The 17,042-nt window shown below is 45.4% G+C and overlaps 1 protein-coding gene across 1 annotated transcript in view; it reads right to left on the reverse strand.

Moving 5' to 3' along the window:
• The window catches only part of RAB1A (RAB1A, member RAS oncogene family), a 56,681-nt gene that overhangs the window by 20,427 nt on the left and 19,212 nt on the right, over positions 1-17,042 (reverse strand). The window contains exon 2 of the mRNA XM_040351248.1: positions 280-352. Coding sequence (XP_040207182.1) covers positions 280-352 — 73 coding nt within the window. The remainder of the gene's footprint in view (positions 1-279; positions 353-17,042) is intronic.

Genomic DNA, 17,042 nt, shown 5'->3' on the forward strand with positions numbered 1-17,042 from the left:
GCACTCTTTCTATTCCAGGGGTTTTCAAAGGCAAGGCGAATCGCAGTACTAGAGTACCTAAGCTGTGGATAGGACTCCACCACTACAAAACATGGGATACATAAACACTTAAATATCCAGAAAGAAACATTGCAATTGTAGCAAACGTTACATGGTATGCCTTTGTTTTATAAATCAGAGATAAAGTCAATATAGGAAGATACATTCAACCATAAGACAAACCGTGCAAAATAATTCCACTGAATTTCAATAAAATGAGGAAATAAATGGTGTACTTACTGCAAACCTAAGCAAAAGGCAAGATTTCCCCACACCGGAGTCTCCAATCAGAAGCAATTTGAATAAATAGTCACTGTAAAGAGAAGGGAGGAGAGAGTTTACACATAGGAAAGGCTTAACGAGTCAGTCATCTTCCCCGTGTCACCATCACATGACAGAATTTCCACAGCGCCATCCAGAAGATACCTCCCCCTTCTCTCCCAGCCAAGCCTGCAAAAACCTGGCAGCTACCACACGGACACGTTAGAGAGAAGACCATCATGCAATGGTTATACTCCATTCTATACACCAAAATAACCAAATTCTACTTAAAAAAAAACAAACCCTAAAGTGTGGTTTACTTGTACTTTCTGCTACTTAACACTTTTCTTCCCCATTTAAGGTTTGAACAGAAGGGAAGTTTAATCACATGGAACTGCTGAAATGACAGCATGTGCCCTTTATTATTTTTGCTGGATTTGGTCAAATAAAATTGAATGCATGAGTTTGTTTTTATAGTTCTTTTTGGCATTAAAGTAAAATATATCCTCTCTAGTGGAGTGATCAACAGAGCAGGAATAGAGGGGAAACCTTCCAATAGGGACACTAGTTCTGGTGACAACCAGGAATTTCCTAATTTTTTTACTTTGCCGTTTGGCTATGGGACAGGAAGTGAAGGGAAATATCCTCAATGAGACAAATTGCAAAAAAAAAAAAAACACACCACAAACCCTGGCATTGCACCCCCCCCCCAACCACCTGCAAGGCCCCTGGTGTCCAACACATGACCTGCAGGCCCACTGTGTTTAGTCTGCCAGCTATTGCGCATCATACGGGAAGCTGCAGCGGGATGCCAGGCACTGAAACGCCCCCTGTAATCCAATGCTGACCCTGTGGGCAGGGAGAGGGGCTTGGGAAGGTGGCTCAGGTGGGTGTGATCAGCTGGCATGGCAGCAATAAGGGAATGATAGGGTGGGGTGGGGCATTGTACCTTTTGTTTAATAGTATTTCCCTCGACCCCCAGTTGCAGCCCAGCTCGTTGACTCCTGGGATATCCATTTCATTGATCCCAGGAGTCTTCGGGCATCCTTATTACAACAAAGCACGCTTCGCAGCAGTGTGCGAGATCCAGAGGTGCATACTGGGTAGCCAGCATCACGAAATACAGGAAATGAAGCCAGGCTGCCCACATCCTGCATGGCCGCAGTCAGAATTGAGGTGGACAAAAGAGAACTTAGTTTGTAAGTCGCTTCAATGTGTAAATGGGCATCAATATCCATTATGCTTATGATGAATTAAAAAATCTCTGCAATGTTATTAGTGCAATGTTTGCTAAGAGACTAGAACTCTTAGTTAAGTACACATTTCAAGTAGAAATTACATCTTTAAAATGTCATTATTATTTTTGTAATCAATTTGATGCAAAAAACGATTGACATGAGACACTCCTCTGAAAAGCTATCTGCAATGGATCACTTCAAGAGATGTTTGATAGATGGTGAGGGAGAGACATGTCGCCTCCTCACTGCCTGCTTTAACCCTTAAAATGATGACAGCACTAGAACTGTGTACTTTGCTTAAGCTAGAGTCACAGCCCCTTTTCCCTATAATGGGCTGCGTTCTATAGCAACACCACATGATGAATGCAAGGAGTCATTTAAAGTTTGCTGAGGCATGGGTACAGCCCTGTGCGACTGCATTGCTGTGCTTAGATGGGTGGCAAAACCATGGCTCAACCACCTGTTTCTACCGTCTTCTGGCTGCCTTTGTGAATGAGTCCCAAAGGTTACAATCGTGTCTTACAGCAACGCTTACATTATCGCACTATACATATCAGTGGGTTATTTTTCAATAGTGACCTACACACTGGTGCAGATCCAAAAACACTCAATAGACTGCTTTAAATCACCATACATAAACATGTGTTACCGGCATCACATAGGATCTCCTAGGCCAGAGATCCTCAAACCGTGGCCTCCAGCTGTTGTGGAACTACACATCCCATGAGGCATTGCAAAACTGGCATTCAGACATGACTAGGCATGATGGGAACTGTAGTTCCTGAACAACTGGAGGGCCACAGCTTGAAGACCCCTGCCCTAGGTGTAAACAGCCTCTCAATAAGTACTTTTAGTAAATTAAGATGTGGCTGAATTCTTCAATATATTCAGAAATGTAAATCAGATGGAAAGACTAGTCAGGCTGACACACCCAGCAGTGAGATCTAGGTACTGTATATACTGGAGGAGTATAAGCCGAGGCCCTAATTTTACCACAAAAAAAAAAAAAAGGGGAAAAAACGTATTGACGCGAGTATAAGCCTAGGGTAAGAAATGCAGCCGCTACTGTAAGCTGAAGAGAGGCTCAACAATGCCCATTGCAGCCTCAGTGTACCTGTATTCTTGACAGGCTGCAGGCATCCATTTTTCAAAAGTCATGGCTTCCTCCTGGTCCGTGATAGGCGTGACACTGGGTTCCACTACCGCCTATCACAGAGGTCCTCTCATCCTCGGACTTTCCCAGCAGACACTGTGTTAAGCGTTCCGCCAATCATGGACCTTCTTTCATCCTCGAACAAGAGGACTTCCATGATAGGTGGAACACTGAACACAGTGTCTGCTGGGAAAGTCCGAGGATGAGAGGACCTCCGTGATAGGCGGTAGCGGAACACAGTGTCAAACGCCTATCACGGACACGGAGGAAGCCGCGACTTTTGAAAAATGGACACCCGCGACCTGACAGGTACACCGGCTGGAGTATAAGCCAAGGGAGCTATCTTCAGCCCTAAAAAAAAAAAAAAAAAAGCCGAAAAACTTGGCTTATACTCAAGTATATACAGAAGCAGAAAGAAAAAAAAAGGAAAAGAAAAGCTGGAAAAGTCTTCAGGAAGATGGTGCTGCCATATAAGAAGCCGATAGCAAATCATACCGCCACCTACCTAAAGTGGAAATATAATCTGCATAGAGGCTGAGCCTTTACATTTCTTTATATCTAAAGATCTATCACTGCAAATATGAATGAGAGATAATTACCCCATATGTACAAGACTGCAGTAAAGTGCCAGGCTTATCAAAGTGCAAAGAGAAAACACTCCTGGTTACTATGGCGATGAGTGCCAAGCACCCTCCCCCTCCTCTAATCTGTATTAAACAAAACAGAATAGGCCAAATCCTAAAGCAATAGCAGCATAAAAATACAAGGTTCCCAAATTTTGCTAATTCTCCCCGAAAAACAAAAGGAAGGAGGCCCAGTAACAGAACGTTTCAAAAACACAAACTCTCTCCATGTGAATAAAGGATCAAATACCAAAATCTGAGAGTGCAAATAAGTATAATATTCTACAAAGTGCTACAGCCCATAGCAACCGGTCAGCATGCACGTTTGTCTGGGCTTCTGTAAAAAGTACACATACTGTGCACTGCTGAGCTGTGGGTGTCCATAGACACACACAGGCACGGCTTGGCCGCCACACACAGACACGGCTTGGCCGCCACACACAGACACGGCTTGGCCGCCACACACAGACACGGCTTGGCCGCCACACACAGACACGGCTTGGCCGCCACACACAGACACGGCTTGGCCGCCACACACAGACACGGCTGGGCCGCCACACACAGACACGGCTGGGCCGCCACACACAGACACGGCTGGGCCGCCACACACAGACACGGCTGGGCCGCCACACACAGACACGGCTGGGCCGCCACACACAGACACGGCTGGGCCGCCACACACAGACACGGCTGGGCCGCCACACACAGACACGGCTTGGCCGCCACACACAGACACGGCTTGGCCGCCACACACAGACACGGCTTGGCCGCCACACACAGACACGGCTTGGCCGCCACACACAGACACGGCTTGGCCGCCACACACAGACACGGCTTGGCCGCCACACACAGACACGGCTTGGCCGCCACACACAGACACGGCTGGGCCGCCACACACAGACACGGCTGGGCCGCCACACACAGACACGGCTGGGCCGCCACACACAGACACGGCTGGGCCGCCACACACAGACACGGCTGGGCCGCCACACACAGACACGGCTGGGCCGCCACACACAGACACGGCTGGGCCGCCACACACAGACACGGCTGGGCCGCCACACACAGACACGGCTGGGCCGCCACACACAGACACGGCTGGGCCGCCACACACAGACACGGCTTGGCCGCCACACACAGACACGGCTTGGCCGCCACACACAGACACGGCTTGGCCGCCACACACAGACACGGCTTGGCCGCCACACACAGACACGGCTTGGCCGCCACACACAGACACACACACTTCCTTGAAAAGATGGCTCCTGCTGCTCCAAGTCAAGCTTGAGAGTGAGGGGAGTGAAGAGCTGCAGATTGGCACAGTGCTGGATCCATGTAAGACTCCATGTAGGCGAGATAGCGGAACAACAAAAGTTGTTTTACCTTCATGCATATGCATTAAAAAGTAGTTATTTTTACCTAGGTGGATGCAGCATTTGTCCCCCGCTGGCTCTGAGAGCAAGAACCAAGCGTTTAAAGACCACTGATCACTCGGTTCTCAGTGAGCTGATGACTGGCAGTCACCGCTGTCTGCTCTGCACCCCCTCCACACACTTGAGTGTTGGGCTGTGGATAGGAGCGACTGGCTCAGGCTCTCAGCAGCTCGCTGACAGGCTGAGCTTTGTGACGTGAGCAGATAACCGCCTTTGGCCCGCCTCCTGCACAATTTTGGTGCGAATGCGATGCAAATTCAGCCTCACAAACTGTATGGCTAAATTTGCATCACACAGACATCGCATGTGATCAGCACAGCAATACGTTGCGAATCGCATGCAATGTCTGGCATCACACAAGTGTGAACGGAGCCTTAAAGAGGTTGTAAAGGTTCGTGTTTTTTCACCTCAACGCATCCTATGCATTAAGGTGAAAAAACTTATGATGGTGACAGGCCCCCCGTTTTACTCACCCGAGCCCTTTGATCCCTCAGCAGAGACAGATGTGAACCCAGGCCTGAGTTGTTTAGTAACATAATGGGGTTAAAAAAACAAAAGTAAGTACAAAAAGAGCAAATAATCGCTACTGTAAGAGGGGTTCATTTTTTTACTGTGGGACAGTGAAAATAATATTTACAGTAGCGATTTGCTTTTTTGTACTATAAAGGGCTAATTTTGGAATTTTTAACCCCATTATGTTACTGGCCGATTAATCGATGAAGAAAATTGTAATCCATTAATTTCAGAATCTATTAGTTGTCGATCGATTAGTTGTTTCAGCCCTAATTTACAAAAACAATAAAAAAAAAATGTAAACCCTTTCATTTTGGAAGATCAATGCAGCCTTACAGCTGAAACACAGAACCAATCACCTGTGTGAGGTACATGCTGAAAATCCTGATGCCACGATAGTCTTTTCTAGATCACAAATAACTAGCCATGTTGAAGTACATGAAGCATCCCGAGTGTGACCTGCCCACAGCACTGTGCCGGAATAATGAGGTATGACAGTTACCATGGCCACAAAGAGGCGCCGTCCCCTATAATGTACACAGTATGGAGCAGGCAACAACCAGGACAAAGCCCCAGGACACTTCAAAATGGGCTCTTCAATGTGGAAGTGCTCCTGTGTACGAGTGTACGTCTCCTACAGCTGTGTCCTTCATAGAGAAACAAAGGAGAGGAAAGTACACTCTGTTTTTCTGCAATCATTACTAAAAGTGAAATCTAGTATACCATATTAGAAGCGCTTACCTCAACATGGGTGGGGGACAATATTTTAAAGGCATCACTCCCTAACATGGAACTATACCAACACCTCTTCAGCGATGCACAATCCAACACTCACCTCCATGAGCTCTCTACCGGCCTCCGACATCTTTGGCCATTTTGATTGACCAGTCCAAGATTAGGTCATCCCCACGCGAGTGGAAATGGTACATCAACTTGCATGTGTAAAGTGCGAATAGGCAGGTAAAAAAGGGATTGTAAGGCCTTGTTTCGAACATGTTATACTTACCACCTCTGTGCAGTTGGTTTTGTACTGAGCAGCCCAGATCCTCCTGTGCTCAGGTGGCTCTTCTGTGTTCCTGGCCCCTCCCTCTATCTAGTTCCCCCACAGCAAGTAGCTTGCTATAGGGGCACCCAGGACGAGTCACAGCTCTCTACATCCATTCAGACACAGCTGTGGCTCCGCCTCCTCTCTCCTGATTGACCGATATTGGTGGACAGCATCGGGAGCCAATGGCGCCACTATGTCTCAGCCAATCAGGTGGGAGAGTCTCGAACGGCCAAGACACTCTTGGACATGACTGGACAGAGACGGGGGTCAGGTATTAGGGGGGGGGGGGGGGGGGAATGCCGCACGAAGGCTTTTTCTCTTAATGCATAGAATGAAAGTTCCATCATCTTGCTCAATTAACCACTAGCTGACCAGCCTCCGCAGTTATACGGCGGCAGGTCCGCTGCATGAAATCACGTAGCTATACGTCATTTCGCATTGCAGCCACTAGGGTCATGCGCCCCCTGCTCACCCCTGGTGCCAACGTGCGTGCCCGGCGGGCCCAATCACCGCCGGGCACCCGCGATCGCTCGTTACAGTGCGAGAACCGGGAGCTGTGTGTGTGTAAACACACAGCTCCCAGTCCTGTCAGGGGGAGAAATGACCGTTCATACAATGTATGAACAGCGATCTGTCATTTCCCCTAGTCAGTCCCACCCCCCCTTCAGGTAATACACACCTAGGGAACATAATTAACCCCTTCCTCGCCCCCTAGTGTTAACCCCTTCCCTGCCAGTGACATTTTTACAGTAATCAATGAATTTTTATAGCACTGATCGGACACTTGACACATTTTTGGGACCATTGGCATTTTTATAGCGAAGTGTCCACCACAAGGTCGTAGTACCGATATAAAAAAAAACAAAAAAAAAAAAAACGCAGATAGCCGCCATTACCAGTAAAACATTTTTTTTTTTTGAAAAATGCCTTAAAACTACCCCCTATTTTGTAGACGCTATTTTTTTGCGCAAACCAAACGCTTATTGCGATTTTTTTTACGAATCTCAATTCTGGTGCTTCGGAAACAGTGCCCATTCATTTCAATGGCCAGGAGCGGTGTATACACCGCTCCAAAGATGCTGCTTGCAGGACTTTTTATTTTTTTAACTTCCTGCCAGCGCACCACCTCAGTGTGAAAGCCCTCAGGCTTTCACACAGACAGCAGGGGAGTCGTTTTTCAGTCGCTTTTTTTAGGCCAAAATAGCCTGAAAAACGCCTCAGTGTTAAAAGGGGTCTCATTGATTCTTTCCTGCATTGGACATGTTAATGCAAAAGGGCAGTCCACAGCTGGAGCATCATATGCCAGAAAAGGAGGATCAGATAAGACAAAACAAATCAGTTAACCCTTAGTGCTGGTTAACACTACAGCGACTTAGGATCCGACTTGTCAGACCTCAAGTCGCCCCAAGTCATTTGACATCAGTAATCCCATGTTAGTCAATGAGAGCCCTCTTAAAGCGGGGGTTCACCCTAAAAAAAATTCTAACATTACATCCAGCATACGAACGACATTTACAGTATGCAGGTCTTTTGTTTTTTTTCGTCGTACATACCGATATAGTGCGATTTTCTCCCCGGCTTCCGGGTTCTGATTCCCGCGGGACTGGGCGTTCCTATCCCTGGGTTAGATGATTGACGTGTTGTGAAAAAGTTCCCGTGTCGCACAAGGCGCGTCACCAGTTTTCCGTAAATAGCCGAGCTGCGAGTCGGCGCTATACGGCGCCTGCGCAGTCAGCTCTACACGGCGGGCGCAGGCGCCGTATAGCGCCGACTCGCCGCTCGGGGGTGAGCTTCAATATTAAACGAAAACCAGTTTTTCTACCACAGCAACACCACTTGATTCACAGCAGCATGCGAGTTGGACCACATGGTCTCCTTTTACCAGCCATTACTATAGAGATTTTATTGGTTTCAGTTAGTAGTGAACAAAGAGGATGAAAGGCATAATTTATACAGAGAATTACAACCTACATACAAATACAATGCTTTAACCCAATACACTGATAAGACTTGTTACACTGATCTCTTTTGCATACAAAGCGAGACATTATGAAGTCTTTAGTTGCCTTTAAACAGAGGTGTGGCAGTCCATACAAACGCTGCCCTGATGTACATCTGTGACTCGTCACAAAGACTAGAAAAGCGGGTTTTCCCAGTCCTCTCAGCCCTCTCTTCATGCAGATAATATACGCTTTTCCATCCACACTTTAATGTTAGGAATAGCACATTTCCCCATATTTTTCAGCTTCGTGTTCCTTCAAGTCAGACTACATAGGGATGCAGATTTGACAGAGCAACTGTCAGAACTTTACTGCAAAGTCCTTTTTTTTCTGCATCACCATTGGAGAGATTTCCCCTCATTTACTGCAATATCAATATGATGTCATGAATATTTTGTGTAGGTATTTATATTTTGTGTAGGTATTTATGAACCTTATCTTAAGCAATAGTAGCAAGGGGCAACTGTTAATAAATCTAGTTTCTGTATGCAAGTGGCAAGTTGGCACCTCCAATACAGGATTTGAGGGTATATAGGCAGTGTCAATCACAGCCAGTGAGCCAATAAGAGGAGAGAGGGGGCGAGGCCGAGCTACAGACGTGTGTGAATGGACACACAGACCCGCGGCTTAGAAGCGAGCCTGCTTTTATGCCCCCCAGAGCAAACTGCTTGCTCAGGGGGCACTAAACAGGAGGGAGGGACAGCCTCCAGCTCACTCAGTACCCAGACTCCCTTAAAGAGAAGAGGGCGCTCCCTGGAGGGCGGAACGCCTGGCATCTGGAAACCTAATAAACACCACTAAGTTGTTGGCAGAAAATGTCATGCCTTCGGAAGTTGAATTGGCATCATTACGAGGAAGGGCAATACAGGGAGCAGACACCTGTCTGGAACTGGAGCGCCCAACAGACAATGAACAAACATTAGGCAGCGATCAAGCCTGAACAAAGCAGTCCTACAATACTCAACATTAAGGATGAGCTCCAGCGTGTTTGCATGGTACAGAGCCCGCCAGGAAGTCTGCACGGCGCTGCGCTAATCACAGCCAGGAAACATTTCCCGATGCTCGGTTGCAGAGATCGGGAAATGTCTCCCTGGCTGTGATTAGCGCAGCGTGGTGCAGACTTCCTGGCGGGCTCTGCAAGTGTACCATGCGAACACGCTGGAGCTCATCCTTACTCAACATACACTATTTAAGAAACCTGCCTGTTCATGAAGGCACTCCTTGCTATGCAGGATTTACCTCTGATTAGTAAGTCTCCCGCCTGAAGAGGCTGGATCTGGCAGGGAGGCAAGTAATTCAATCTTCAACTCAGAAGAGAGGCGCTGACCCATGAGAAGGCCAACACGATTAGCGCTAGGAAAAATATATTTAAGGAAGAGCACCATGATATGCTACGACTTTACTAATTGGGGAAGAAATAGAATCCCTAGGGCAGTGATGGCGAACCTTGGCACCCCAGATGTTTTGAAACTACATTTCCCATGATGCTCATGCACTCTGCAGTGTGGCTGAGCATCATGGGAAATGTAGTTCCAAAACATCTGGGGTGCCAAGGTTCGCCATCACTGCTCTAGGGTTTCCATTTTGATTAGTTTCCCCAATGGTGACAGAAGTTTAGGGAAATCTCTCCCTGGACATAGGTGAAAGAAAAAGTACTAGGAGAATGACAGGAAAGTGAAGTAAAATCTCCATGACTGGGACACACACCAAACACCAATGATCTGCCTGGAATTCCACTTTGAAAAGGTTGTTTACATTGAGGCTTTGTTCATACTTCTGCCATGGCAAAGTTGTACAACTTGTGTAGCATCATTTAAAGTGATACTAAAGTTTTTGTTTGGGGGAGAAAAAAAAAAAGAACACAAACCCATACATGTTTCTTCGGCTCTCCTGGCCCCTTGCTTCTTGCGAGTACCCGAGCCGCAGCTCCATGTGTCCATTCAGACAGAGCCCCAGCTAGGTCCCGCCCCCTCGCTCTCCTCAACTTGCTGTCAAAGCCATTAATGCATTAAGATAAAAAAACTTTCTGCCTTTACAATAAAACTTTAAGACCGCTCCCATAGGGAAACATTTGACACGTCATGCGACTTGGGGTCTCACAAGTTGGATCCCATGTCCCAGCAGCATGAACCGAGCTAATATAAAAACCATCAATGCTGTGTCTTTACTGCAGGTACTGCAAGTTAAACACGTTTAACAATTTTGCCCCGAGTAGGTCCTTAATGGTTGTTTGAAGCCAAATCAAGGACTTTTTGCATTTCTCATGCACAGAAAAAGGCCAAATACTATATCTCAATAGTGTAGAGATTAGCAACCAATGATCTCCAGCAATGGTAGATCTACAAGTCCATGTATGCATACCATGTTATTTCAGAGACCATGCTGAAAAGGCCAAGCTTATCTTTTGAATAAAAAAATTTAACTGTCCATTCCACCTAGATTCTAGGACAGTGGTCTCCAAACTGTGGGCCGGGGGGCCAGATGTGGTCCTTTGCTTGCCTTTATGTAGCCCTTGCCATGCCATTTTATTTACTAACAATGAAGGGCAGATTTCATACAAGTGACATTAACAGTGGAGCACAGTTCCTCCCAAGGACACCAACAATGGGACCCAATGACACCAATGAGGGGGCATATTTCCTCCCAATGACACCAATGATGGGGCCCAATGACACCAATGATGAGGCACAATCCCTTGCAATACCAACGATGGGGCCCAATGACACCAATGATGAGGCGCACAATTCCTCCCACTGACACCAATGATGGGGGGGGGGGGGGGGATTGTTTATTCCACTGATGACATTTTGTACTCCCAATGACCCCTGTTCTAGGACACAAGTTGAGCGCTCGCCCCCCCCCCCCCCCCCCCAGGTATCACAGGATCATCATCTCTTCCTTGTTCAGAACGTGTACCGTCTATGCACTCCCTCTCTTCCTGAAGCAGCAGCGGAGCTCCGCACTGATGCTACAGTGGTAGCAGAATCAGTGCCACCACCAAGACCCAAGTACTATTGTCTCCTATATTTTACCATAACCATGTTTTAGCAGGAAAAAAAAGGGGGGGGGGGGGGTTGTGTCCCTTTCAGTATTTTCAGACCCACATGCGGTGGATCAGAGTTAGCCTGACGTAAACAGACAGCAGAGACCGTTAAAATCTGTCTGCTCATACAGTTATCACAGGTCTACCTGTGTTCCCTGGGCACAAACCAACATCTGTCCCATTCGGCTCAGATTCAGAGGATCTGCTGCTAATTGGAGTGAACCCTGCTCAATGCGAAAGAGCCTGAACTGGCAGAATGCTCTATATTCTAAAATGAGCTTTAGGGCTCTTTCACACGTCCGTTCGTCCGTTTTTTGGACGTCCGTTAACGGACCGCAATGCTTCCCTATGGGCTAGCGTCCGTTAGCGGATGAGCATCCGCTAACGTCCGTTAGCATCCGTCTGCGTTCAGTTCCGTTTTTTTGGACGGAAGAAAACCCTATTTTTCTTCGGTCTAAAAAACGGAACGGACGAAAAAACGGATGTTAAAGGATGATCCGTTTATCATCCGTTCCGCTAACATCCGTTTTTCTATGTAAAAAGCCCCCCAAAAAAAAAAACGGATGAAAAAACTGATGCAAAAACGGATCAACTGATGAAAAAAAAACTGATCTGAAAAACTGAACGGACGTGTGAAAGAGCCCTAACCCTCACCATATCACAATTGGATTAAAAAAAAAATAAAAAAATAAAAAAAAAAGGGATAAGTTGCTGTCCGCTTGATTGCATTGTGTTTAGGAATAGCTGTGCACACAGCTGGCACTCCACATAATAACCCTATTCAGCATCGTTATGCAGCTCCAGTCTGCACTGAACAGAGACATCAATTATGCAGTACAGGTGCACAGACAATCCCTTTCTACAAGATCCAAGAGAAGGAAAAATGTTGTGACCCACAACCCGTGTCTTGAGAGGTGCCTGTTGATTATTTTGATGCAACTACCAGCCTCTCAGGGTTTAGTACTGGTTTATCTGAACAGCTAATCCATTGTATATTCTCCCTGAGTAAACCTAATAACGTCATCAGCATGGGCCGGTTCACACCACATGCAGTCCATAGCGTTTTTTTCTGCAACAAAAAGGCAAGGATAGTGGGTTATATGGTTTCCAATAGCATAGATCACACCAGTGCGGTCAGTTTCAGGGAAAAGTAGAAGATGCTTAATTTTTTCTGCAATGAACTGTACTGGAATGTAGTAAAATGCATCAAAAATGCACGTCCCCTTTTAAAAAAGGTGAAGAAAAAAAGCCCCGGAAAACATAAAAAAAAAAAAAAAAAGCATGGAGAAAAAAAAAAAGCACACTCAAATGCATCTGAACGGTGTTTCTATGGTGTAAACGGGCCCTTACATTACACTGCCATTTGTACAATTTTCTTTCATCTGTATTTGCCCTTTTTATATAAGGCTCAATATGTTCAGTTGCTGTAGCGGACAATACACTGGTCTCCATGGCGTTTCAAATATTACGGATTTGGTTGAAATGACCCAAGTCCTATCATGAGGGCATTCAGTAAATCAAAATCAGCTTCTGATGTGTACTGGTTGGAGATACACAATAAGGCTTTTTTTTCAAACACCATCTTTTGGAAAGCAACAAATAGGAACTACTAATCAAATACACTAAAATACGATTCAAGTGTCAAAATGTCCGATACACACCCAAATACATTGCAAAAAAATTGCCTTACACAAAATGCATGAAGAAAGTAGAAATAATGAGCTAAAAGTGGAAACAAAAATCGACGGTGACACAAATGTGTCAAATACAGCCGACACCTTATGAACTGCAACAGATGGACAGCAGCCAAAACCCACTACAGGGTGACAGGATAGTAAATGAAAGGCCAGCCTACAGCAACCAGCGATAAGCATCTGCCTCTTCCTCTCCTCAATAAATAATTTACGCTACCTAGGAGGAGCTGAAGGCTTATGTGGCAATTTTTATACATTATATATTATACACACACACACTGTACATATACATAAAAAAAAAAAAAAATCTGTAGCTAGTACATTTTTGTACAAAGTTGTAAGATTTTTAATTAAATGGAATATTGGAAAATTTTAAAATACCATGTGCTCATAATATTTTAATATTTGATTTTGCCTACACCAAACAAAAATGTGAAATGTATTTGCAAGATGTTTCTCTGCCCCCCCCCCCCCCCCATCCTGATCTTTGTTAAAAAAAAACAATTGACAAGATGCCGATTGGACCCCACTAATAAAAAAAATAAAATAATAATAATTCTACTAGTACATGGCCAGCTTTACAATCACAAAGACGTGTCCCTCATGCTGATGGCTGTGGTTTCAGTTGAAATCATCGTTTCTCTGATCTGCCACCCTACCCCTGCAGCTGTTCTGCTGGCAGTAATAGAGCCAGGATATCCGTCTTATGCATTCATTAGGAGTACCAACTATGCCCACCCTTACCACCCCCCTCCATTCATAAAAGCTGTTCTATAGCTTCTATGAATGAAAAATTAGCTACAAAATATGTAGATGTAAGAAATGTACACATCCTTCATTCATAGATTGAGTGGTACTTGCATAAAGAGCCATATGCATACAAGGACATACACACCGCATGTTGACGCCCAGCCACCGCATACTGCAGCCTGTCATTGCAAGCTGTATGCTACATCTGTGCTTCTCTCGGGGACCTAAAATTGCCCAATTGTATGCTGTATGAGTCCTGGTGAAGACACCAGTTCCATGGAGAACTGCCTCATTTTTGGGGAGATCTCCTGTAGCTTCTCTGGAACAAAAAGAATATAATCTGACAGGGGTGTTAAAGTTTCTGCTCTCCATCAAAAAAAAAAAAAAAAAAAAACACTTTACTGATACTAAAAGAAAGGCATGTACTTCACTTAACATTCTGTAGATTCCAATCGTGAAAAAGGAGGTATGGATGTTGTAGCTTAAGGCTCGGTTCACACTACTACGACTTGAGTTCCGGCTACCCCCCTCAAGTCGCACGACATGTGATATCCTATTTTACTCAATGGGAGTAGTCTTAATTAGCACTGCTTTAGTCGCTCTGACTTTATAAAAAGCTTTCTGTACTACTTCGAAGCAACTTCTATCCAACTTGTGTCCATAGACTTTAATGGAAGTCGCCTCCAAGTCGGATCCTCATCTTAATTTTTGCGATTTGGATTTGACATTACAGGAAGACCCAGGCATTCCCTGAAGTTGCTTCAAGTTATTTCAAAGTCACACTCAAGTCACCTGACAAAGTGGCACGACTTTTAGGTCACGGCAGTGTGAACCGAGCCTTAGACCAAATCTTAACCACTAGCTGACGGCCGTACGACTTTGTACGGCCTCAGCGCGGCTCCCAAACTCTAACAGGCCGTCTTTTTACGGCCTCCCCTTTGCACGTTCCCCGTGCGCGCTCCCGAGCGCGCAGCGGGGAACTGCTGTGCTGGCCGTGTCCCTTGGACACAGCCAGTCACAGATCGCTGTGAACGGCCAATCGGAGCGGCCGTTTCCTAGGCGATCTGTGCGGCCAATGAGAGATGATCTCATATGTTTACATATGAGATCATCTCTCATTCCCGGCTCTCGCAGACAGCGGTGCTGTCAGGGGAGAGAGGAGACGGATCTGTGTCTCTTGTACATAGAGACACAGATCGGTCACCCCCCCCCAGTCACCCCCCTCCCCCCACAGTTAGAACACTAATATTAGGGTACACATTTAACCCCCTTCCTCACCCCCTAGTGTTAACCCCTTCCCTGCCAGTCACATTTATACAGTAATTAGTGCATATTTATAGCACTGATTGCAGTATAAATGTGAATGGCGCCAAAAATGTGTCAAAAGTGTCCGCCATAACGTCGCAGTCCCAATAAAAATCGCAGATCGCCGCCATTACTAGTAAAAAAAAAAAAAAAATAATAATAATAATAATAATAATTCTGTTCCTTATTTTGTAGGCGCTATAACTTTTGCGCAAACCAGTCGCTTATTGCGATTTTTTTTTTTTTTTTTACTAAAAATATGTATCGGCCTAGACTGAGGATAAAAAAAAAAACGTAAAAAAAAAAAATTGAGCTATTTATTATAGCAACAAGTAAAAAAAAAGTTTTTTTTTTTCAAAATTGTCGCTCTATTTTTGTTTATAGCGCAAAAAATAAAAACCGCAGAGGTGATCAAATACCACCAAAAGAAAGCTCTATTTGTGGGGAAAAAAGGACGTTAATTTTGTTTGGGAGCCTTGTCGCACGACCGCGCAATTGTCAGTTAAAGCGTCGCAGTGCCGAATCGCAAAAAGTCTTCTGGTCAGGAAGGGGTTTAAGTGCCCAGTAAGGAAGTGGTTAAAATTCTATTTTATCTTTTTAAGCACGCAAAAAAAAATTCAGAAGACAGATATAGTTACTGTGGGGTATGATAGTTACCTTGGGGCAGATAAACAATATCCAGCGGCCCCTAAGCAAGCTACCCAAGTCCCCTTTCACATGAGAGGTCCATTCTCCTCTATGGAGTAGAGGATGTAAACACTTATCTGTTTACACTCGTCTATCTCCAATCCAGGAAACCCAAACGGAAGGGGATCTGTTCCCCTCAGCCTGGCTGGATCGGAGGGTAGTCCGGTGTAAATCGACGTTTATCGAGCCATGCTCAGCTATCTGTGAAGGTGTCAATCAAGGAAAAATATGTGTTAGAGCAGTGATGCGTCAAGAAATCGCAGAAGCAAAAACCATTTAGAAAAAAAAAACTTCAATACTTGTATTTACATTTTTTTTTTTAAAACAAGAGAAACCGGAAGGGCCATGGCAGAAAAATCTACGTTGAACACCAACTTGAGCATCTGGAATAACTGGCTTGGTCTGTTTGATTAGTATTCCGATATTTGCACAGTAGTTGAGAAATCCATTTTGTTTGAATTAAATATTTCAGATTTGTAAGCTTTAATAAAAATACCTTAATATAAATTTTAAACGCATCAGTAATAGGTTAACCCAATACTACAGTTGTAGCTTACTCACATTACGTATCATGGCCAAAAAGTCACATGATGGTGAAACATTAGGCTACACATTCACACCTGTGTTTTTGGCCAACAAAAAAAATTAGGTGGAAATCCTGGAGATTAGCGGGGGGGGGGGGGGGGGGGGGTGTCAGCCCACTAAAAGCAAAGGGAGGCTGCTGGCTCGCTCAGCGATTACCCCCGAGTGATCGGTCCTGGATGCAATCTGCTGCGGGATTCAGAAGCCCCCCTTTGCTTTCAATGTGACTGCCTCCTGCAGCCAATTGCCAGGACCCCTGCTGATTTTCTCACATCTACCTGCTGTCCGGCAGAAACGCAGGCATTAAAGTACCCTGTGTGATATATCAGTTGATCCATAGCATGGACACTTGAGATAACCTCCTATGAATACGGGCAAATAAAAAGCCCCCATTACTGACCATGCACAGCCAGATGGGGGTCATGTTTAACTGCCTGCTGTTGCATCAGAGAAAGAATAACCAATTCTAATTTTCAAAGCACACTATGTGTAGAACACCACTCAGGCCCATTGCAAAGAAGTATTATCCCGAGGGAATAGGAGGAGACGCCGAAATCCATTGCACACTGCTCGAGATAATTTGTATACCGCGCGCATATACTTCAACTCCTGCAAGTGCATTACCACTTTTTATTAAAGTCCTTTATTGCAGTCTACACTATGGGGCTCTTTT

This window comes from Rana temporaria, chromosome 4, assembly GCF_905171775.1.
Source record: "Rana temporaria chromosome 4, aRanTem1.1, whole genome shotgun sequence".
In the NCBI taxonomy this organism is placed as follows: Eukaryota; Metazoa; Chordata; class Amphibia; order Anura; family Ranidae; genus Rana; species Rana temporaria.